Source organism: Pseudophryne corroboree, chromosome 5, assembly GCF_028390025.1.
Source record: "Pseudophryne corroboree isolate aPseCor3 chromosome 5, aPseCor3.hap2, whole genome shotgun sequence".
Taxonomy (NCBI): Eukaryota; Metazoa; Chordata; class Amphibia; order Anura; family Myobatrachidae; genus Pseudophryne; species Pseudophryne corroboree.
The window spans coordinates 315,209,430-315,233,687 of record NC_086448.1 but is presented as its reverse complement, the minus strand read 5'-3'; the positions used below and the strand labels follow the sequence as shown (position 1 = coordinate 315,233,687).

The 24,258-nt window shown below is 45.6% G+C and overlaps 1 protein-coding gene across 3 annotated transcripts in view; it reads left to right on the top strand.

Moving 5' to 3' along the window:
• The window catches only part of SUGCT (succinyl-CoA:glutarate-CoA transferase), a 1,636,615-nt gene that overhangs the window by 54,214 nt on the left and 1,558,143 nt on the right, over positions 1–24,258 (top strand). For all 3 annotated transcript variants that reach the window (XM_063924883.1, XM_063924885.1, XM_063924884.1), the window contains exon 3: positions 14,821–14,894. In XM_063924883.1, coding sequence (XP_063780953.1) covers positions 14,821–14,894 — 74 coding nt within the window. The remainder of the gene's footprint in view (positions 1–14,820; positions 14,895–24,258) is intronic.

The window sequence follows — 24,258 nt, the reverse complement described above, 5'->3', positions numbered from 1 at the left end:
TAGGGGTAATTCAGACCTGAACGCTCGCTAGCGTTTTTTGCAGTGCTGCGATCAGGTCAGAACTGCACATGCATATGCACCGCAATGCGCAGGCGCGTCGCACAGGTACAAAGCCGATCACCGCTCAGCGATGGGTTTGTGCGAAGAATCCATTTGCACGGGCGATCGCAAGGAGATTCACAGGTAGAAGGCGTTTTTGGGCGGCAACTGACCGTTTTCAGGGAGTGGTTGGTTCCTGGCGTCAATTCCGGTCTCGGACAGGCTGATGTGATCGCAGCGGCTGAGTAAGTCCTGGGCTACTCAGAGACTGCACAAGATCTGTTCGTACAGCTGTGCTACACATGCATTCGCATTCTTGCAAAGTGAAAATGCACTGCCCCTATGGTTGGCGACTATCTGTTCGCAGCAGTGCAAAAAAACCCTAGCGAGCGATCAGGTCTAAATTAGGACCATTGTAGGCGAAGGGGTCCCTGAGAATCCAGAATTTTGGATTCTTAATTTTATTCCCTGGCCCATTCCACTATACAAAAATCACTACTAAGACATATGACTAGTGCCGCCAAAGCCGTCATATCAGTCAAATAGAGTTCACAGTTACCTTCCTCTGTTAAAGAGTGGATAACTTCATTAGATTTATATATGTCAATGGAGGAAACTTTAATGGCTGCTTCCAATTGTACATCAGTGTTTATCGCCATCTGGTCCTATTGGTCAGAATTCAAGGAATCCGGTAAATACAAGCTTGGTCTGTTTCAGCCCCATCCCTGCTTTTCAGATGTGCAATATAATAGCCTAGTGTAAGCAATGCCTTTACTCAGTGGAGGCCTGAACATACTCCTTCTTTCCTCATACGGCCCCCTCCCCCCTGTTTTTCTCACTTTCTCTCCTTAATGATTCACTTTGTCTCTTTTACTTTCTTGTATGTAAATGTTAATGATGCATTGTGATATATATGTTTTTGGCAAATTGGTGTCAATTGTAACTGTATTATCTATATTATGGATCTTAAAATAAAAGAATATATTAAAAAAAACTTTTTTTTTTTAAAAACAGATTTTCACACTATTGAAGCATGACAAATAAATACATAAAATCAAAGTACTTTCAATTTGAGTACAGTATAACACATATCAGGAGCAATTATCCAATGTATTACAAGATTAAACGAACAGTATGTTCCACAATGGTGTGAACCAAAAAATAAGACTGAAAAAATGGTGTGTCCTCCACTTTTCCTTCAATCCATGTTTAAGAAAAAATAATTAATCAAGACATAGGGGGTAATTCCAAGTTGATCGCAGCAGGATTTTTGTTAGCAATTGGGCAAAACCATGTGCACTGCAGGGGGGGCAGTTATAACTTGTGCAGAGATAGTTAGATTTGGGTGGGGTGTGTTCAATCTGCAATCTACTTTGCAGTGTAAAAATAAAGCAGCCAGTATTTACCCTGCACAGAAACAAAATAACCCACCCAAATCTAACTCTTTCTGCACATGTTATATCTGCCTCCCCTGCAGTGCACATGGTTTTGCCCAATTGCTAAAAAAAAATCCTGCTGCGATCAACTTGGAATTACCCCCATAGATCAGAGGTTCCCAAACTGTGTGCCGTGGCTCCCTGGGGTGCATCGGGACACTTGCAGGGGTGCCCTGGGTTGGTGGTTCAGGACCAATTCAAATTATTCATGGTCAGTATAATAGGCAAAACCAGTGCTGGTGGCTGCCAGTCATAAAATATGTGGCCAAACAGAAGCAAATCTTGTCCCTCACCACACAACTGACCCTAAGGATGACATATAAACGCGATCTACTTAATGTAATACTTCTTTCTAAATTTCTCAATAAGAAATTTTTGGCCTAGGGGTGCCCTGAAAAAAATTCTGATATTCTAGGGCGCCGTGATTCAAAAAAGTTTGGAGACCACTGACATAGATCAACCATGAGCTAATCATCATTGTGGGAAAGGGGGGGAGGGGGGTCTTGATCATAAGTGTCTCATAGCATAGCATATTCCTAAAACACTTCCAAAACCTGCTCCTTGATTGAGTGGGAGAGGGTATCTACAGTGCATATGAAAAGCTTAACTTTTTCCACATTTTGTTATGTTACAGCCTTAGGGCCTAATTCAGATCTGAACCCAGAAGCAAATTTGTACTCTAATGTGCAAAACCATGGAGGTCATTCAGAGTTGATCGCTCGCTGATGTTTTTTGCAGCGCAGTGATCAGGTTGCTACTGCGCATGCACCGCAATGCGCATGTGCGTCGTACGGATACAAAGCGGATCGTAGCTGGGCGATGGATTTAACAAAGAATCCATTCGTACTGCTGATCGCAAGGAGATTGACAGGAAGAGGGTGTTTGTGGGTGTCAACTGACCGTTTTCTGGGTGTGTTTGGAAAAACGCAGGCGTGTCCAGGCTTTTGCAGGGCGGGTGTCTGACGTCAATTCCGGGACCAAAAAGACTGAAGTGATCGCAAGGGCTGAGTAAGTCCAGAGCTACTCAGAAACGGCAAAAACTTTTTCGTCCCGCTCAGATGCACACGCGTTCGCACACTAGTAGCTAGCGAGCGATCAACTCAGAATGACCCCCAATGTGCACTACAGTGTGGGGGTGGGGGGCAGATATAACATGTGCAGAGAGAGTTTCATTTGGGTAGGTTATATTGTTTCTGTGCAGGGTAAATACTGGCGGCTTTATTTTTACACTGCAATTTAGATTTCTGTTTGAACACGCCACACCCAAATCTAACTCTCTCTGCACATGTTATATCTGCAGTGCACATGGGGGCTAATTCAGACTGGATCGCTGCAGCTGAATCCCTATGTGGAGTGCGCACGTGCACCCCTGGAGCCCAGTGAGAAGCTAAAAGCATCTCTGGGCTGCGATCGGCTCTGCCTGATTGAAAGGCAGAGGCGGTCGCGGGTTGATAGGGGGCGTGCCACCGGCGTTAGAACGCTGTTGGTGAGGCGCGGTCCGAATAATGCAGGTGTGCCTGGACAGTTGGGAGGGGGGGGGGGGGGCTGTGGCGATCCGGGACGCAGTGGATAGTGGCCTGCCAGAGTGCAGGAGCTGCGCTGGCACGGAGCTACTTGCCAGGTGCAAAAGCTTCTAGCCCTATGCTGGGCGTCCCCCCACATGTCAGAGTAAATGATCGTAAATCATCAGATCTGAATTAGGCCCATGGTTTTGCCCATTAGCTAACAAATTTGCTGCTGCGATCGGATCTGAATTAGGCCCTTATTCCAAAATGGAATAAATTCATTTTCTGCAGCGGGGTACACTGTGTTCCACAGGAAAACCTTAGGCTGTAGAGTGGATCTTGATCCAGAGACACCAACAGGCTAAAGCTTTAGGCTGTCCCAGGATGCATTAGAGCCTCCTCTGTAACCCCGCCTCAAGGCACTGTGAGCTTAGTTTCGAGTTAGTGCCTATAGCAGCAGATAACCTAACAGGGGGGCTGCACTGGGCAGCCCTGAAAAAGCTTACTGAGAAGACTTCAAGGGCCGCAGTGCTGTTACATGTCAGGGTGACATTCAGCGCTGCGTCTCCATCACCTCCCAAGCAGTGCTGCATACTCCCGCGGCTCAGTTCCCGGGTACTTGCGGTGGAGACGCTACGGCTTTAGGCACACGGTCGCAGACGCTCTCCTGGTTCACGTGGCTGCTACGGGGAGCAGGTAAGACGGTCCCCCAGGTGAGACCCGCCACTAAATCGCATTCCTGGCGTGGACACTGTCACCGAGCAGGGACCCCACTATATCCGCCAGGGCATAGGAGTACAGGTCGGGTGTACTAACGCCCCTATTGATAAGGCTCTGTAGTACCGGTGGTGAGGTCCAGCATAGGGAAATCGGCGCTTGACCTGTAGCCTCTACCCGACCTAGGCGACATCTACTGCAGATTTTCCCACCCCGGAGCTTCCTCACACTCTCCCACACTCCCTGACTGAGACGCTGGGCCCCATCTTAGGAATATAGCTACGGCTGGTCTCTGGGACTGCAGGGCAAGGTCTCCCTTGTAAAGCCACATGTATACAGTGCTGTAACTTTACAAACACTTGAGTATTCTACATGTCTCTCTACAGACAGCGTTAGTTAAGAAAAAGTGTACCAAATACAGAATATATTGTACGAGTATTCTGATATATAACTCCGGTCTAGGACCGTGCTGTGTTTATATATATATATATATATATATATATATATATATATATATATATAAAAAAGAAAAATGGAATAAGGGTTCTGGCGACCACCGGTGTATGGAAAAAACCGTATCAGTCCATGTATATAATAAAATAAAATATACAAATTTATTAGGTACAGTTAAAATACAAATAGATCAAAAAATGTGCAATGCTATACTGAATTTAAAAAATATATATATATTTGAGAAAAATATTTTTTTTTTAAAAAGGGGGAGAGGAATGGACTGTGTGCTAAAAAAACATATACAAATTTTTAAGACCAAAAAAGTTTACCACTGGAAATGCATAAATATATAAATAAAAAATGTTCAAAAATTAAAATAAAGGAGAGTCTTAACTTTGAGGTAGAGGGTCACAGAGGGAGAGCCATTTCCAGTGGTAAACTTTTTTGGTCTTAAAAATTTGTATATGTTTTTTAGCACACAGTCCATTCCTCTCCCCCTTTTTAAAAAAAAAATATTTTTCTCAAATATATATATATTTTTTAATTCAGTATAGCATTGCACATTTTTTGATCTATTTGTATTTTAACTGTACCTAATAAATTTGTATATTTTATTTTATTATATACATGGACTGATACGGTTTTTTCCATACACCGGTGGTCGCCAGAACCCTTATTCCATTTTTCTTATAAATCACTATTACAGTAGGTTACCACTAGTGCATACTTAAGGGACGGCAGACGCCCAAAATCTTTGGGAGTGTTTTTTAGTTGGGTGTATTTACAACATCTGTGGCGCTTGCACATTCTCTATTTCTATATATATATATATATATATATATAAATATATATATATATATATATATATATATATATAGTAGGTGCGTGGACCGGCACTCCCACCACTTGAAATATGGGCCCCGGTGCCCTCTGTTATTCACCTTGACAAAGGGTCGTGTTTGTCCCGAAACGTTGGTTTCTATGCCGTGAATTTTCAATACACTTGCCTGCTGTTAATAGACCCCGAGTGCCGCTGATTGATTTATCGCCTTTATCTTTTATATATATATGTATATATATATATATATATATATATATATATACATATATATACATACATATATATATATATATATATATATATATATGTACATATATTAGTTCAGTGCAGTTTTATTGTCATACTAATAATTATATGTATTGCTAATGTAACTGTGTGTGCCTGTATCTGCTGTGAGGTTTCACTTTCAGTGTTTCCCAGAGATATATCACTATATTCTGTACCCTAAGGGACTAGGTGCGTCAGGGTTGTTTATATAATATGTCACAGTATTTACCTATTCAGTGTATTCTACTGTGTACTCAGTCACATAATACCGGATTTATTCGCAGGTATTGTGTACTGGGGACACAGTCACATACTATTGGATTTATTTGCAGGTATTATACTCTGTCTGGCTTCATCGTACTAAATCGCTCTCTGTTGCAATTGTGTAGAATGTATAACATGAAGGGCAGTAAATCTGTGGACGCTCATGCATCATGCAGAGTATGTGCCAAAGATTTACCAGAGGGGGAAGCTGTGTACGATGGTCTGTGTACCATGTGTCATACACCCTCCAGTCAGTCCGCAGCTCCTGTATTCAATCAGGAGCCACCCTGGGCCGCATTCTCAAGCCTACTGGGTACTCTAGTGGACCGCCTACCGCTTCCTGTGGGACCACCTGTATCATTACAGCCTCAAATAGTCCCTATGGTTAATCCGCCTTGGGTTCAAAACTTGTCTAACCAGTTGCAGCAGTTGACTCATTCCTTGGTCAGACAAAAATCTACCTCAGGTCATCTAAGTGGGTTGATTCCTCCTCACAATTCACAAATCTCTCAGATGTCTCATCTGAGGAGGAGGGGGAGCGTACTGTCCTGTCAGACACGGAATCAGGATTTTCCGACGAGGATTCTACAATGCAAATTGACGTCCCTGCTCTAGTGGCTGCTATTAAGCAAACCCTAGAAATCACTGATGATGAGGAACCCACTACTGTCACCAAGAAAACTGACATGTTTAAACGGCATAAGGTGTCTAAAAATATATTACCCCATTCTGACCATTTGGTGGACATCAGGCAGGAACCCTGGTCTAATCCAGGGAAGACATTCCCTCTCTCTAAACGGGCCTTAGCTCGCTACCCTCTCCCTACAGAGTTATATAACAAGTGGGTAAATTCACCGCCGGTGGATTCTCATGTCACCAGCCTAGTGGTGTCACAAACTCTGGCTGTCACCACTGTCACTTCACTGAAAGAACCTACAGATAATCATGTGGAGGGATGCCTGAAATCTATTTACTCCCTGACAGGTGTTGTATATAGACCCACTATTGCTGCCTCCTGGGCTGCTAAAGGTATTGAAGCATGGGTTCAGGAACTAGAGGAAAAGCTGGATATATCTGACAATGCCAGACAATACCTGTCTCACATCACCACCGCCTCTTATTATATTCAAGAGGCGTCCTCTGAGGCGGGTGTGTTGGCGGCCAAGGCGTTGACTACGTCTGTCCTGGCTCGCCGTATTCTGTGGTTGAGGTCATGGAAGGTGGACCTGGACTCCAAAAACACCTTGGAGGTACTCCCTTTTAAGGGAGACATATTATTTGGGAAAGACCTAAATAAAACTGTGTCTGAACTGGCGGCTGCCAAGACTGCCTTTTTCCCAAATACTAATCCTTCTGCACAGAAGGCTAAAGGTACCACTTTTCATTCCTTTCGACCACAAGGGAAATCAACAGGTCAGGCATACCCGAGACAATCTCGTGCTTCCAAAACCTCTAAGCCTAAGATAAAGAAGTCCTGGGTGGCCTATCAGCCTGCTTCTAAACAAGACAAGCCTGCCGCATGACGGGGCGGACCTCCCCCTGGGAGACCCCAGGGTGGGAGGTCGACTTCTGCAATTCACCCAGGTCTGGTTGAAGACCACTTCAGACGCATGGGTGCGAGAAGTTGTCTCTCACGGGTATGCAGTCTCTTTCAAGAGACGTCCCCCTCGCCAGTTTTCACCACAGTCATCCCTTCGGATCCACTAAAGGCACAAGATCTGTAGCAGGTTGTGAGTTCTCTTTTGGATACAGGAGTGGTAGTGCTGGTACCTCTGTCCCAAAGGGGCAGTGGTTACTACTCAACCCTGTTCCCAGTCCCGAAACCCAATGGGTCTTTCCGGCCTATACTCAAACTCAACTCAGTAAACAAGTTTGTGAGCGTGTCCAAGTTCCGTATAGAGACGCTGTGCTCAGTTGTACTGGTGATGGAACCCCTAGACTATATGGTATCATTGGACATTCAGGATGCGTACCTGAATATACCTATTGCCAAATCACAGCAGCAGTATCCGCGGATTGTTATTGGCAACCTACACTATCAGTTCCAGGCTCTACCATTTGGACTGGCTACGGCTCCTCGGATCTTCACCAAGGTCATGGCTGTAATGACGGCACATCTTCGTCGCCTGGGAGTCAGGATCCTGCTGTATCTGGACGACTTGCTGATTCGGGCAAACTCCCACGATGTCCTCCTCAGTCATCTACTGCTGACGGTAAGCTTCCTACAAGCCCACGGGTGGCTCATCAGATGAAAGAAATCCTTGCTGGTCCCAGCTCAGAACATGGTGCACCTGGGGGCACTCCTGGATGCACACAGTCAACGTCTGTTCCTGTCTCCAGAGAAAGTCCTGAAGCTTCAGGACAGGATAAGAGGCTTCCTTTGTCGCCCCAGAGTGTTGATACACTCGGTGATGCAAGTACTTGGCCTGATGGTGTCGGCCTTCGACATGGTAGAGTACGATCAATTTCATTCCCGCCCTCTGCAGAGGTTAATTCTTTCCAAGTAGGACGGCCTACCTCATCGGATCAGATATCACATGATTACTTTGACTCCGTAGGTTCGTCTATTGCTGGCCTGGTGGCTACGGGACCAGCAACTGAGCAGGGGCCGTCCCTTCTGGATCCCAAACTGGGTCCTGCTGACGACGGATGCCAGTCTGCGGGGATGGGGTACGGTGTTGGAGCAACACTCTTTTCAGGGCCGTTTGACCAAGGAGGAATCTCTCCTTCCGATAGACATTTTGGAGCTGCGGGCGGTGTTCGATGCGTTAACTTTCGCCCTGCCTCTGGTACAGAACAGGCTTTTTCAAGTACGGTCAGACAACGCCACAACGGTGGCATACATCAACCATCAAGGCAGCACTCAAAGCTGCATGGCAATGTTGGAAGTGTCAAAAATCCTTCAATGGGCGGAACGCCACCTGCCAGCAATATCGTCAGTGTTCATTCCGGGTGTCCTAAACTGGGAAGCGGACTTCCTCAGTCATCAGGATGTAGACGCCGGAAAGTGGAGTCTTCATCCGTAATCTTCCAACTCCTAGTGGACAATTGGGTCCTACCAGATGTAGACCTGATGGCGTCTCGACACAATCACAAAGTTCCGGTCTTTAAATCACGGACCAGGGATCCCCAAGCAGCGTTTGTGGACGCACTGGCCATTCCATGGAACTTTTGGCTGCCTTATGTGTTCCTTCCAGTGTCACTCCTGCCCAGAGTCCTGCGGAAGTTCAAGCAAGAAGGTAGAATACTACTTCTAGTTGGGCCGGCGTGGCCCAGACGGCATTGGTTCTCAGACCTGCAGGGTCTATCGACAGAACGTCCTCTTCTACTTCCTCAATGACCAGATCTTCTCATACAGAGCTCTTGTCTCTATCCTGGCCAGATTGGCTTTGACGGCGTGGCTCTTGAAGCATCAGTCCTGAGGGCCAAAGTATTCTCTATGGCGGTCATCCAAACTCTGTTGAAAGTCTGCTAACCGGCATCTGCCCGGATCTGTTTCAGGGTCTGGAATTCTTACTTCACCTGGTGTGCTGATAAGAACTATGATGCATATAAATTCAAAACATCCAGAATCTTGGCTTTCCTGTGACAGGGCCTGGACTTAGGCCTTCGTCTTGCCTCCCTCAAGGTTCACATATCTGCTTTGTCGGTATGGTTTCAGAGAAAAATTGCGTCTATACCTGACGTTCATACATTCCCTCAAGGTGTGTTAAGGATTCAGCCTCCCTATGTCCCTCCGGTGGCTCCATGGGATCTGTCTGTTGTCCTGATTGTCCTGCAAGAGTCTCCATTTGAACCCCTTGAGTCAGTTGACCTTAAATGGCTCACAGCCAAGGTCCTGTTTCTGTTGGCTATTGCCTCGTCTAGAAGGGTGTCGGACCTAGGCACTTTGTCCTGTTGTCCACCCTTTCTAATATAACATTATGACCGGGCAGTTCTTAGAACTCGCCCAGGTTATTTACTTAAGGTGGTGTCATCGTTTCACCTTAACCAAGAGATTGTGGTCCCGGCCTTGATCTCTTCATATTTGTCTTCCAAAGAGCAGTCTATGGATGTCGTAAGGGCTCTCTGTATATATGTGGAGAGGACTGCCTCTATAAAGGAGGTCAGATACCCTTTTTGTACTGTTTGGTTTCCACAAATGTGGCTGGCCTGCGAATAAGCAAACCTTGGCCAGATGGATTAGAATGGTGATTGCACAAGCTTATGCGCAGGCTGGACTTCCAGCTCCTGCTGCTATTAGAGCCCATTCTACTTGGTCTGTTGGACCTTCTTGGGCGGCCCGCCGTGGCGCGTCCGAAGAAAAATTGTGCAAGGCGGCTATGTGGTCCTCCGTGAATACGTTCATTAGGTTCTATGCCTTTGATATTTCCGCCTCCCAGGATGCTTCCTTTGGACGCCGGGTTCAAATACCTGCTAAGGCGCGTCCTTCCCTTGAGGAACTGCTTTAGGACATCCCCGATGTTTTCCTGTGGAACACAGTGTACCCCGCTACAGAAAAGGAGAGTTATGGTAGACTTACCATTGTTAACACTCTTTCTGCGAGGTACACTGGGTTCCACAGGGCGCCCACACTGACGCACCTAGCTTCTATGGGTTTGCATGGCATTAGCCGCTGGTCCCTTCTCCTGTCGTGAGAATGTGGTTCTATGTAACTAACATCTGCCTTCTCTCTTACCTGCTCCTGGGACTGGTTAACGAAACTGAGATCACAGTGCCTGGAGGCGGGGTTACAGAGGAGGCCCCAATGCATCCTGGGACAGCGTAAAGCTTTAGCCTGTTGGTGCCTCTGTATCAAGATCCACTCTACACCCCGATGTTTTCATGTGGAACCCAGTGTACCTCGCAGAAAGAGAGTTAACAATGGTATGTCTACTATAACTCTCCTTTTTCCCCTCAAAATTCTACACACAATACCCCATAATGACAACGTGAAAAAAGTTTTTTTTTTAGATTTTTGCAAATTTATTAAAAATAAAAAAAACTAAGGAATCACATGTACATAAGTATTGTACATAAGTATTCACAGCCTTTGCCCAATACTTTGTTGATGCACCTTTGGCAGCAATTACAGCCTCAAGTCTTTTTGAATTTGATACCACAAGCTTGGCACACCTATCTTTGGCCAGTTTTACCCATTCCTCTTTGCAGCACCTCTCAAGCTTCATCAGGGTGGATGCACAGCCATTTTCAGATCTCTCCAGAGATGTTCAAGTCTGGGCTCTGGCTGGGCTACTCAAGGACATTCACAGAGTTGTCCTTGAGTGGTGCTGTGAATACTTTTCCAGATGCACTGTATGTTACTTTCCCATGTCTTGAAAAATCGCTCAGTGAACCTCTCCTTTTGTATGAGAACTACTTTTTAAAGAAATGGAATTAAATAATCTGAAAAGAGCATAATACACTTTATAAAAATATTTTTTTTCCACCTTTTGTTTTCATTAAACAATTTGTACAGAAATAATTAAAATGTGAGGTTAGGTTATATTCACTGATTGTATTATTGTGGCAGGATAAATCATATATTTGGGGCAATTGGTCTCCGGTGCACTTACTTATTATGAGATGTTTTCCAATTTAGGGTTATGGGGCCTTCATATTGTTGACACCCCTATGGTGTGCAGAGTTATGAATGAGCTATGATATCTTAATTACCATGCTGTTATGGGAAGGAGCAAGTTATATGTTATTAGAAGTAATTTATTAGAAGTAATTGGTATACAGTACATGGCTTATCCAGTAAATAAAGATATTCCTAGGTAAGTAGTCTCCCTTATTTAAGGTACAGTAATGGGGTAAATGAATCATCCTGTGATTAGTAGGCAGCGTTCAGAGTTTGGCAATTTAGCTGCTATATTAAAGCACCAATAACTTTAAAGGCAAATCCAAGTGCGAGGCCTTATTACTCTGTCCATAAAAAAGGCATTTCTGATCGGCACCTTGCAGATGCAAGAAAGAGATCCCTCCTGTTAGTGTTATAGCAGTGTAATGTATGTGTAGGCAGACATGTACATAGGGCCTAATTCAGATCTGATCGCTGGACTGCGTTTTTTGTTGTCCTGCGATCAGATAGTCGCCGCCTACAGGGGGAGTGTATTTTCGCTGTGTAAGTGTGTGTTCCTATGTGTAGCAGAGCTGCTAAAAATCAGTTTGTGCAGTCTCTGTGCAGCCCACTCTTCCAGTGCGACTGAATCCTGCTGATCGGAGCCGGAGCTGACGTCAGACACACTCTCTCAAAACGCTTGAAAATGCCTGCGTTTTTCCAGACACTCCCTCTAAACGGTCATGCGGTTGCGTATGCTCGTGTGAATGGATCCTTCGCATCATCCTGTCGCTGACCGTCAATGCCCATTGTAGCCATCTGACTCGCGTGCGCATTGCGGCTCAGATTCATGCGCAGTTAGGATCTGCTCGCCTGCTGTGAGGGGACACCTGTTTCTAATCTCTTGCACCCAGCATGGGGTAGTTGTACTTGGTAATACTAATGATGATGACAGCAGCAGCTGTGGACTAAAAAATAGTGGGCGGTGTGACCATAGACCTGAAGGCGGACAAATACTCTCACTATCTTACGGTTACAAACCTGGCGTCCTAGATATCCGCATTGTAGCCGCTTTGCTTGCGATTCAGAATTAGACCCATACTAATAATATTGTAATCTGGTTTCATAATAAATTTCCTACTGCAATTATGAGTTTAATGCATTGCAGGGAGTGACCCTCAAGTATACTATGGAAATATGATTTGTATAAACATACAACCTGCCCCCCTGATAAGTGTCCCAGAACCAAGAGTTTATGAACGGTGAGCCGTGAGCAGCAAGTTGAGGGGATGCAGAAGGGATCTATATATATAGGTATATATACAGTGGTGCCTGAAAGTTTGTGAACTCATCAGAATTTTCTATATTTCTGCTGAAATTTGGCCTAAAATGACCTCAGATTTTTACACTAGTTCTAAAAGTAGATAAAGAGAACCAAATCAAACAAATGAGACAAAAAATTAGACATGCTAATTTTTTAATTGAGGAAAATGATCCAGTATACCGTATCTGGGAACCTTTGCTTTCAGTATCTGGTATGACAGCCTTGTGCAGCAATAACTGCATGTAAACATTTCTGGAAATTGTTGATTAGTCCTGAACATCGGCTTGGAGGAATTTTACCCCATTCCTCTGTACAAAACAGCTTCAACTGTGTTATGTTGATGGGTTTCCTTCTATGAACTGCTCGCTTCAGATCTTTTCACAATATTTCAGTTTAGTTAAGGTCAGGACTTTGACTCGGTCATTCCAAAACTTTTAATGTATTCTTCTTTAACCATTCTTTGGTCAAATGACTTATGTGCTTTTGGTCATTGTCTTGCTGCATGACCCACGTTCTCCTGAGATGCAGCTCATGGACAGATGTCCTGACATTTTCCTTTAGAATATTCTGGTATAATTCAAAATTCATTGTCCCATCAAAGATGACAAATCGTCTCAGGCCAGATGTAGCAAAACAGGCCCAAACCATGATACCACCACCATCGTGTTTCACAGATGGTATGAGGTTTTTGTGCTGGAATGCAGCATTCTCCTTTCTCCAAACAGAACGCGTCTCATTTAAACCAAAAATCTCTATTTTGGACTCACTTGTCGACAAAACATTGTTCCAATAGCCTTCTGGCTTGTCCATGTGATCTTTAGAAAACTGCAGACCGGCAGCAATGTTCTTTTTGGACAGCAGCGACTTTCTCCTTGCAATCCTGCCATGCACACCATTGTTGTTCAGTGTCCTGTTGGTGGACACATTGACATTAGCTAATGTGAGAAAGGCCTTCCTTTGCTTAGAGGTTTCCTCGGGTTCCTAGAGGGTACTTAGAGGGGATCCGGTCTGAAGATCGACAGTGTTTAGGTCGACCACTATAGGTCGACAGTCACTAGGTCGACATGGATGGAAGGTCGACAGGGTTTCTAGGTCGACATGTGCTAGGTCGACAGGTCTAAAGGTCGACATGAGTTTTTCAAATTTTTTTATTTTTTCATACTTAACGATCCACGTGGACTACGATTGGAACGGTAAAGTGTGCCGAGCGAAGCGGTAGCGGAGCGAAGGCACCATGCCCGAAGCATGGCGAGCGAAGCGAGCCATGCGAGGGGACGCGGTGCACTAATTTGGGATCCCGGTCACTTTACGAAGAAAACGACACACACAAAAAAAAATCCTCATGTCGACCTTTAGACCTGTCGACCTAGCACATGTCGACCTAGAAACCCTGTCGACCTTCCATCCATGTCGACCTAGTGACTGTCGACCTATAGTGGTCGACCTAAACATTGTCGACCTAGATACTGTCGATAAAACGAACCACACCCACTTAGAGATGTGTGCTGAGCGATCTATCACAGACCGCTCAGCACACATCTCTCCCCACTCAGCGCGATGTGTGCTGAGCAAGGAGGGGTGATGGGGGGCTCAATCTAGCACCGGCGATAGTGATGCATGGCTGTCGCTGGAGGGCATACACACGAGAGATCCGTGCTTCAGTTCTAAGCAATCTAGTCAGATTGTAGTCAGATTGCTTATATTTTAAGCACAAATCTCTCCGTGTGTTCCCCCCTTTAGTTGCCTTGCTTTTGTAATGATCTTTGGTAGTTGATCACTCCTGGGGAGGGTAAAAATGGTCTGGAATTTGTACACAGTTTGTCTGACTGTTGATTAGGGGAGCCCAAACTCTTTAGATATGGTTTTGTAACCTTTTCCAGCCAGATGAGCATCAACAACTCTTCTTTTTGAGGTCCTCAGAAATCTCCTTTGTTCGTGGCATGATACAATTCAACAAACATGTTGTGAACATCATAATTTGATAGATTCCTGTTCTTTTTAAAAAGACAGGTTGTCTACTCACACATGATTGTCATACCATAGATTGAAAATATCTGTGTCTAATTTCGCCTTCAAAATGTCTGCTAAGCCTAAAGGTTCACATACCTTTGCCATTCACAGATATGTGATATTGGATCATTTTTACCAATAAAAAAATGATCACATGTAATTTTTTTTTGTCTCATTTGTGTGATTTGGTTCTCTTTTATCTACTTTTAGGACTTTTAGAAATCTGAAGTAGTTTTAGGTCAAATTTCTGCAGAAATACAGAAAATTATGAAGAGTTCACAAACGTTCAAGCACTGCTGTGTGTGTGTGTGTGTGTGTGTGTGTGTGTGTGTGTGTGTGTGTGTATATATGTATAATTCCCCTTTAAAATTCAAGTTAGTTTTTACCACGGACTTTAAATAAATATTATGTTTTTTTTGTAGGGTGCTGGCTGGACCTTTTGCTACAATGATTCTGGGGGATCTTGGAGCTGACATTATAAAAGTAGAAAAACCAGGTAATTGTTATTAATGTTTTCTTTTTAGCATTGTTACCACACTGAAATACTACTAATAAATGTTTTACAAAGGGCAAGAAAGGATGGGCAAATTGTGGTAAGTAAGCCAAAATGACTAGAATTTTTTTTTCTGTTGGTCCCAAAAGACAGGCAAGGATGATCAAACATTCTTCCTGACCAAAAATGTAGTAACTAGTGTCCACTTTTGTTGTCTATGGGCACGATTCAGGAATAGACACAGTTAATACAGTAGCTGTATCTTTGGCAAAGTTGCTGTATGAAAACATGCTAATGCCGCAGGAGGTGTCTTGGGTAAATAGACATCTCCTGTTGGTTTCTCTGATCTGCATGTACATTAGCCATCTCCCAAGGGTTCTCATGGAGCTTCACTCCGAATTAGCAAGACCCTTATACTTGATTTTCAGTGACTCACTTATATCAGGCATGGTTCCCAAAGACTGGCGTATAGCGGAAGTAGTGCCAATATTTAAAACGGGAAGTAAATCTGAACCGGGTAATTACAGACCAGTAAATCTTACAGCTATAGTGGGGAAAGTACTGCAAGGTATTTTAAGGGATAGAATACAGGAGTTCCTTGAAACCAATAAGGTCATTAATAGGAACCAACATGGATTTGTGAAGGATAGATCATGTCAAACTAACTTAATAGGCTTTATGAAACAGTTAGTGCAAACCTAGATCAGGGTAAAGAGGTGGATGTAATCTTTTTAGACTTTGCTAAAGCTTTTGATACAGTCCCTCACATGAGACTTATCTACAAGTTAAGAGAACTTGGGCTAGGGAGCACATTATGCACTTGGGTGAGTAACTGGTTTTAATTAAAGGGAGCAGCGAGTGGTGGTAAATGGAACTTTTTCGATATGGACTCAGGTACTCAGTGGTGTGCCACAGGGGTCTGTACTTGGAACATTATTGTTCAACATTTTCAGAAATAATCTAGAAGTAGGTTTAGAGAGCACAGTGTCAATTTTTGCAGACGACACCAAACTGTGTAAGGTTATAAATTCGAGGGAGGATGCTGAGTCTCTTCAGAATAAGTTATTCAAACTGGAAACATGGGGTTCAAAAAGGAGAATCCGCTCAATATAGACAAATGTAAGGTAATGCTCTGCGGTAGCAAGAATAAGAACAATACCTACTTACTAAATGGGGAGATACTAGGGGATTCTGTACTGGAAAAAGATTTAGGTGTTCACATGAATAACAAACTTAACAGTAGTACCCATAGTAGGAATGCAGCAAAAAAAAGCAAACAAAGTATTAGCATGCATTAAGTGGGGAATTGATGCAAGGGATGAGAGTGTTATACTCCCATTATATAAATCACTAGTGAGGCCACATCTCGAATACTGTGCATAATTATGGGCACCATACTACAAAAAGGATATCCTGGAACTAGAAAAGGTTCAGAGACGGACGACCAAATTGATTAAGGGTATTGAGATGCTAGAATACGAGGAAAGGCTTGCTAGGCATGTTTACACTGGAAAAAAGGAGATTAAGAGGGGACATGATTAACATTTACATATAAGGGGTCAATACACAGAGCTAGCAGGGAATTTGTTTTTGGTAAGATCATCAAAAAGGACACGTGGACACCCGCTTAGGTTAGAGGAGAAGAGATTTGGAACACAGAGATGGAAAGGTTTCTTCACAGTAAGTACAATACGTATTTGGAATTCCCTGCCTGAGAAAGTAGTAATGGCGGACTAGGTCATTACTTTTAAGAATGGGCTTGATAAATTCCTAATGGATAAGGATATACAGGGTAATGGTGGGTAGATCATGTACTATAGTAAAAAAACAAAAAACAAAAAAACAAATGAGTATTTTAGTCTAAGGCTAAACATTCACCACAGTTACATTTAGTCTTAAAAATATTTCAGTGTAGAAGATCACCAACAGGTTGAACTCGATGGGTAAATTGTCTTTTTATAACCTCAGAAACTATCTGAGTCACCCTCAGGTTACTCAGGCTGGCCCCTGATTTTACTCTGCTGGGGCCAGTGAAGCTGCATCCAATCCGACAAACCCACATTTTATGAAATGCCCCAACCCTAAGCAATCGCAGCATGTTCATTCGATTATGCTGTAACTTATGGGGTCCTGCGTCCGTCAGGGCCGGTTCTACACTTTGTGGCACCCAGGGCGAAAGTTTCCACTGGCGCCCCTTCCTAGTAAAACAGTTAGTGCGTGCCAAAAAATAGGGGTTGGCTTCATAGGGGAGGGGAGGGGCCACAGTTATGCCCCCTGTAGATTTGCCCCCTGTAGCTATGCCCCCAGTAGATTTGCCCCCAGTAGTTGTGCCCCCAGTAGCTGTGCCCCCCAGTAGTTGTGCCCCCTGTTGCTGTGCCCCCTAGTAGCCACTTACAAACACAAAAAATAAACAAAAAACAATACTTACCAGCTCCGCTTTTGCTCCCGGCTGCTGCTGCCGCTGCTGCTCCGTCTGGCTGCCCGCTCCTCTCTATGGGAGAGACGTCATGACGTCTCTCCCACAGCAGACACTAGAGGTCAATTATGACCTCTAGTGTCTGACGATGGAGCCGGCTGCAGCGGGCGCTCACACAGCCCACGTCATCTGCTGTAGCCGGGGAGTGGGATGCGGGGTGCGGGTAGGCAGCGGGCACCTGTTCGGTGACTGCGGCCGTGCCCGCAGGCGCTGCTTGTCCACGCCAAGAACCACTCCTAGCTACCGTCATAGCAGACACAGATCTATGCATGCGCAGTACAGATCCTGCGCATGCGCACATCTACAACCATTAGGCCCAGTGTTCCTTACTGAGTGCAGGCTGTGAAATGTGCAACTTTCTCATATATGTTTCCCCCAGCTGCTCAATGTTTTACCCCATGCAACTGTTTTATCATGCTTCCCAAATGTCCTGATTTCAGCGGGACAGTCCTGTTTTTCGGGAACTGTCCGGCTGTCCCACTCGCAGGCAGTCAGGAGGTTAGGAGACACTCTTTCTCCACTGCTCTGCAGGTTAATGGATGCAGGTATTGTTTTATAAACATGCATCTCCATGCACAGAAGTCCTAATTCAGAGTTAGGCGAAAATACAAAAAAAGAGAGAAAAAAAAATAAAGGCCAAATATGAACATTTTTCTCATGGAACAATCCAAGTTGTAATACAAGAAATGCAAATGCATTTTATTTTTCTCTAACGTCCTAGTGGATGCTGGGGACTACGTAAGGACCATGGGAATAGACGGGCTCCGCAGGAGACAGGGCACTTTAAGAAAGAATTTGGATTCTGGTGTGTTCTAGCTCCTCCCTCTATGTCCCTCCTCCAGGCCTCAGTTTGAATCTGTGCCCGGACGAGCTGGGTGCTGTTTAGTGAGCTCTCCTGAGCTTGCTATAAGAAAGTACTTTGTTAGGTTTTTTATTTTCAGGGAGATCTGCTGGCAACAGGCTCCCTGCATCGTGGGACTGAGGGGAGAGAAGCAGCCCTACTCTCTGAAGATAGGTCCTGCTTCTTAGGCTACTGGACACCATTAGCTCCAGAGGGATCGTACACAGGATCTCACCCTTTGTCGTCCGATCCCGAAGCCGCGCCGCCGTCCCCCACGCAGAGCCGGAAGACAGAAGCCGGGTGAAAGAAGCAAGAAGACTTCAAAATCGGCGGCAGAAGACTCCAGTCTTCACTGAGGTAGCGCACAGCACTGCAGCTGTGCGCCATTGCTCCCACACTTCACCCACATACTCCGGTCACTGTAGGGTGCAGGGCGCAGGGGGGGGGGGGGCGCCCTGGGCAGCAATTAGGACCTCTTGGCAAAAGTGGACATATATACAGTTGGGCACAGTATATATGTATGAGCCCCCGCCCTAATATTGTACAGAAACGCAGGACAGAAGCCCGCCGCTGAGGGGGCGGGGCTTCTACCTCAGCACTCACCAGCGCGATTTTCTCTCCACAGCTCCGCTGAGAGGAAGCTCCCCAGGCTCTCCCCTGCAGATTCACGGTAGAAGAGGGTAAAAATAGAGGGGGGACACATAAATTAGGCGCAAAAACATAATATACAGCAGCTACTGGGTTAACACTAAGTTACTGTGTAATTCCTGTGTCACAACTGAGGGCCTGAGCTGACGGGAGGCAGCCTCAGTTGTAGGGGCTGAGATGTACCGGAACCTGGGAGGTTGTATCAGACCCCTGGACATGTAAGTAACATGAATAATAACTGCCCGAAGGCGTGACCACGACAACTTAGATAAAAGTCAATGATGTTTATTATGACAACTCCGCATCACAGCAGCAATAAAAGAAAACGTAAAAGTCAGCAAAGAATAAATACAGTTCCTGAGTACTACAGCATGGCAGGAGCCACAGGGCACTGGTAGTGTGAGATAGTTCTTATGATCTTCTAGATGGAAAGTCCTTACCAGGCCCGGCTGTAGCAATGGAGATAACCCAGGATTGTACCAGCTGGTGTTCCAGGAAGAGCTGGGTTGCTGAAGGTAAAACAGCTGCTGTGGATACTGGCTGGAACCAGACTGTTGTTAGCACGGAGTGGATACTGGCTGGAACCAGTTAAATAATAAATGAACTTTGGGAGCGATGAAATGTGAACTGAAATGTAGAACTTGAGAGCGGAGAAATAATAATTCCGGTGGAGAGTGGTAAAGTGTAGAAAGGACACCGGCCCTTTAAGGGAAGCTGTACTCTGCTGGAAGCTGAGGCTGGAAGCAGGTAGTGTTGTAGCTGGAAACAGATGAATCCACAAAGGATTGGAGAGTCAGGCTACACCGCAGGTGGAATGCTGGTGCGGGTCTCTATGGTGGAAGTCTTGAGACAGGAGCTGGAACCTGGAAGACAATCATAGAAGAGAGACAAACAGGAACTAGGTTTGACAACCAAAGCACTGACGTCTTCCTTGCTCAGGTACAGCTTACTTATACCTGCAGCAAGGAAGGGGTTGGCTAGGCAATTATGCAAATCAACAACACAGACAGCAGATTGGTGGAAATGATCAGATGACAGAATCCAAGATGGCTGCGCCCATGCAGACACTTGGAGGGAAGTTTGGTTTGTAATCCATGTGGTCTGGGAAACAGTAATGGCGGCGCCGGCCACTGGAGACAGGAGACGCCAGGCTGATAGATGCACATTTAACCACGCGGGCACAGCGGAGGCCGCGGCTGATGAAAAGACCACTCTGCATGTGGAAACTCAGGAACAGCGGAATCCGGTCCTGGAACGCTGAGCCCGCCTTAGGAGGCATCTGAAGGGTAAGTAATGGCGTCCAGATACCCGGATCGTGACAGCACCCCCCCCTTTAGGAGTGGCCCCAGGACACTTCTTAGGCTTTAAAGGAAACTTTGCGTGGAAATTTCGGACCAAGGCAGGAGCATGGACGTCAGAGGCATTGGTCCAAGAGCGTTCTTCAGGACCATAGCCCTTCCAGTCAATGAGATACTGAAGTTGACCGTAACGGTGACGTGAGTCCAGGATCTTGGCCACTTCATACTCAACGCCTCGTTGAGTTTGGACTTTCGGAGTTGGTGGAAGTGAGGAATGAAACCGATTCAAGATTAGCGGTTTCAACAGGGAAACATGGAATGTCCTGGGTATTTTTAAGAAGGGAGGCAACTGGAGTCTGTAAGCAACAGGATTGATGACTTGATCAATTTTAAAAGGACCGATGTAGCGAGGTGCAAACTTCATACTGGGAACTCTTAACCTCAAATTCTTCGTGGATAACCATACCCGATCACCCACCTTGAGAGCAGGAACTGCTCGACGCTTCTTATCCGCAAACTTCTTGTACCTGAACGATGCCTTGAGCAGAGCTGATCGTACGCTCTTCCAGATATTGGCAAACTGATGCAAGGTGATATCCACTGCGGGAACAGAAGTTGCTGGAAGCGGTTGGAACTCAGGGACTTTAGGGTGGAATCCAAAGTTGGTGAAGAATGGTGTTGAGGAAGATGAAGAATGATACTGGTTGTTATGACAGAACTCGGCCCAGGGAAGTAATTGAACCCAGTCATCTTGAGAGGAGGACACATAGATGCGGAGGAAGGCCTCCAAGTCCTGATTCACCCTCTCAGTTTGACCATTGGTCTGAGGATGGTAAGCCGTGGAAAACTTTAACTTGACTTGGAGGACTTGACATAAACTTCGCCAGAATTTGGCTGTGAATTGAACTCCTCGATCTGAGATAATTTCTTCTGGAAGACCGTGGAGTCGGAAGATCTCTTGTATGAATACTTGAGCCAACTTGGAAGCTGACGGAAGACCGGTGAGAGGAATGAAGTGTGCCATCTTGGTGAACCGGTCAACTACCACCCAGATGGTATTGAACTTGTTGCACATGGGCAAATCTGTAATAAAATCCATCGACAAATGGGTCCATGGTCGACGGGGAACAGATAGTGGAACCAGTTGCCCCGCAGGCGACTGGCGGGATACTTTATGTTGAGCACACTTTGGGCAAGATGCAATAAACTCCAAAACGTCCTTTTTCAGAGTTGGCCACCAATAGGACCTAGAGATAAACTCCAAGGTTTTTTGGATACCTGTATGTCCGGCAAAACGGGAAGCATGGGCCCAATGCATGAGCTTCTTCCTTAGTGTCGGCTTCACAAAACTTTTCCCTGATGGGGGCGTAGAGTCCATCCCTACCGTGGAGAATGCCAACGGATTTATAATAGGATGCTTGTCTGAAGACTCTGACTCATTTTCTTGCTCCCATGAGCGGGAAAGGGCATCGGCCTTGCGATTCTGAGAGCCCGGACAGAACTGGAGTTTAAAGTCGAACCTGGAAAAGAAAAGTGCCCATCTGGCCTGACGAGGGTTGAGACATTGTGCGCCTTTTAGATATAGAAGGTTCTTGTGGTCTGTAAGGATGGTGATTGAATGAGAAGCTCCCTCCAACAGATATCTCCACTCCTCTAGAGCGAGCTTGATGGCTAGCAACTCCTGGTCGCCAATGGCATAGTTGCGCTCCGCTGGGGAGAACTTCCGTGAGAAGAAACTGCAAGGATGTAAATGACCATCTTTAGCCCTCTGAGATAACACCGCTCCTACTCCAACGGAGGAGGCATCCACCTCTAAGATGAAAGGAGAGTCGATGTCAGGCTGTTTCAGGACAGGTGCAGAGATGAACCTCTGTTTTAAAAGATGAAAAGCTTGCATGGCTTCTTCAGACCACTTGGACGGGTTAGCACCCTTCTTGGTGAAAGCAGTAATAGGCGCCACAATGGTGGAAAAGTCTCGTATAAACTTTCGGTAATAATTGGCGAACCCTAAGAACCTCTGGACCCCTTTGAGGGTTAAGGGTACCGGCCAATTCTGGATTGCTTGTAGTTTCTCAGGATCCATCTCTAGTCCGGAACCGGACACAATGTACCCTAGAAACGGAATGGACTTGACTTCAAAGACGCATTTCTCTAATTTGCAGTAGAGATGATTGACACGGAGACGGGACAGAACCTCCTTTACCCAGAAACGATGTTCCTCTAAATCGTTGGCAAAAATGAGGATATCATCTAGATAGACCACGACATGACGGTATAGAATGTCTCTGAAGATCTCATTGACGAAATGCTGGAAGACAGCTGGAGCATTGCTCAATCCGAAGGGCATGACGAGGTACTCATAATGTCCGTCACGGGTGTTAAATGCGGTCTTCCACTCGTCACCCTCACGGATCCGGATGAGATTGTATGCACCTCTCAGGTCCAGCTTTGTAAAGATGGTAGCTCCGCTAACTCTGTCAAAGAGCTCAGTAATCAGGGGTAAAGGATAGCGGTTCTTGATGGTAATGTCGTTCAAACCTCTGTAGTCGATGCACGGCCGCAGACCACCATCTTTCTTCTTTACAAAAAAGAAGCCTGCGCCGGCTGGAGAAGAAGAAGGTCGAATGAACCCCTTTGCTAGGTTCTCTTTAATGTATTCCTCCATAGAATGTGTCTCGGGGAGAGACAACGGATAAGTTCGGCCTCGAGGTGGAACCTTCCCTGGAACGAGATCAATCGGGCAGTCCCATTCTCTATGAGGAGGAAGGATATCAGCAGAAGCTTTACTGAACACATCCGTGAAATCTTGATATGGAGGAGGTGGAACATCAGACGACCTGGGGGAGGAAGAACAGACAGGCAACACTTTAAACAAACATGTCTTAGTACAGGAGGAACCCCATGCCAGGATTTGCGTAGTCGTCCAATCAATTGTAGGATTGTGAAGACGGAGCCATGGAAGGCCCAGGACCACAGGATGTGTGGCTCTTGGAATCACTAAAAATGAAATAAGTTCGGAATGAAGAACTCCCACTCTCAGACGAACTGGTAGAGTCCTTAGAGAAATAACTGTATCAAAAATTTTACTGCCATCCACAGCAGTTAAGGAAAAGGACGAAGGAAGTCTCTCGGTGGGTAGGGACCACCGTTTAACATAGGCTTCAGTAATAAAGTTCCCAGCTGCTCCGGAATCCAGGAGGGCAATGACGTTCTGATAACGTTGAGCAACTTGAAGCGAGACTGGGAGGTTACAATCTTGAGGAGATGGAGAGGAGATCATTACTCCTAGCCGGCCCTCTCCTTGGCGAGCTAGGGTTTGGAGTTTCCCGGACGTTTGGGACAGGCATTAATGGTGTGAGACGGAGCTGCACAATACAGACAGAGAAACTCGGAGAGACGTCTTCGGCGCTCAGCAGGAGTTAAACGGGAACGGCCAATTTGCATGGGTTCATCTGTAGTTGGTGACAGTTGGCGAGGAGGAGGAGTAGAAGATTTTGGAGCAGATGATCTTCCACGCTCAGTTGCTCTCTCTCTGAAACGTAAGTCAACTTTCGTACAAAGTGAGATTAGCTCATCTAACTTGGAGGGTAAGTCTCTGGTAGCTAACTCATCTTTAATACGCTCGGATAAACCATGCCAGAATGCAGCATACAGGGCCTCGTCGTTCCATGCCAGTTCGGATGCCAGGATCTGGAACTGTATAAGATATTGTCCTACAGTACGTGATTCCTGGCGTAAACGGAGAATCTCAGACGAAGCTGAAGTTACCCGGCCTGGCTCGTCGAAGATGCGCCTGAATGTTGACACAAATGCAGTGTAAGAAGATAGCAGGGTGTCGGACCTCTCCCATAACGGTGATGCCCAATCAAGGGCTGAGCCACTGAGAAGAGAAATAATGTAGGCAATTTTTGTACGGTCACTGGGAAAATTGCCAGGTTGTAGCTCAAACTGAATCTCACACTGGTTGAGAAATCCCCTGCAGAATCTTGGAGATCCGTCAAATTTTGCTGGCGTTGGAAGATGAAGACGTGGAGCAGAAATGGGTAAGGTGGGTGGGGTTATAGCTGGAGTCACTGTGGTTGACGCACCAGACGCGCCTGATCC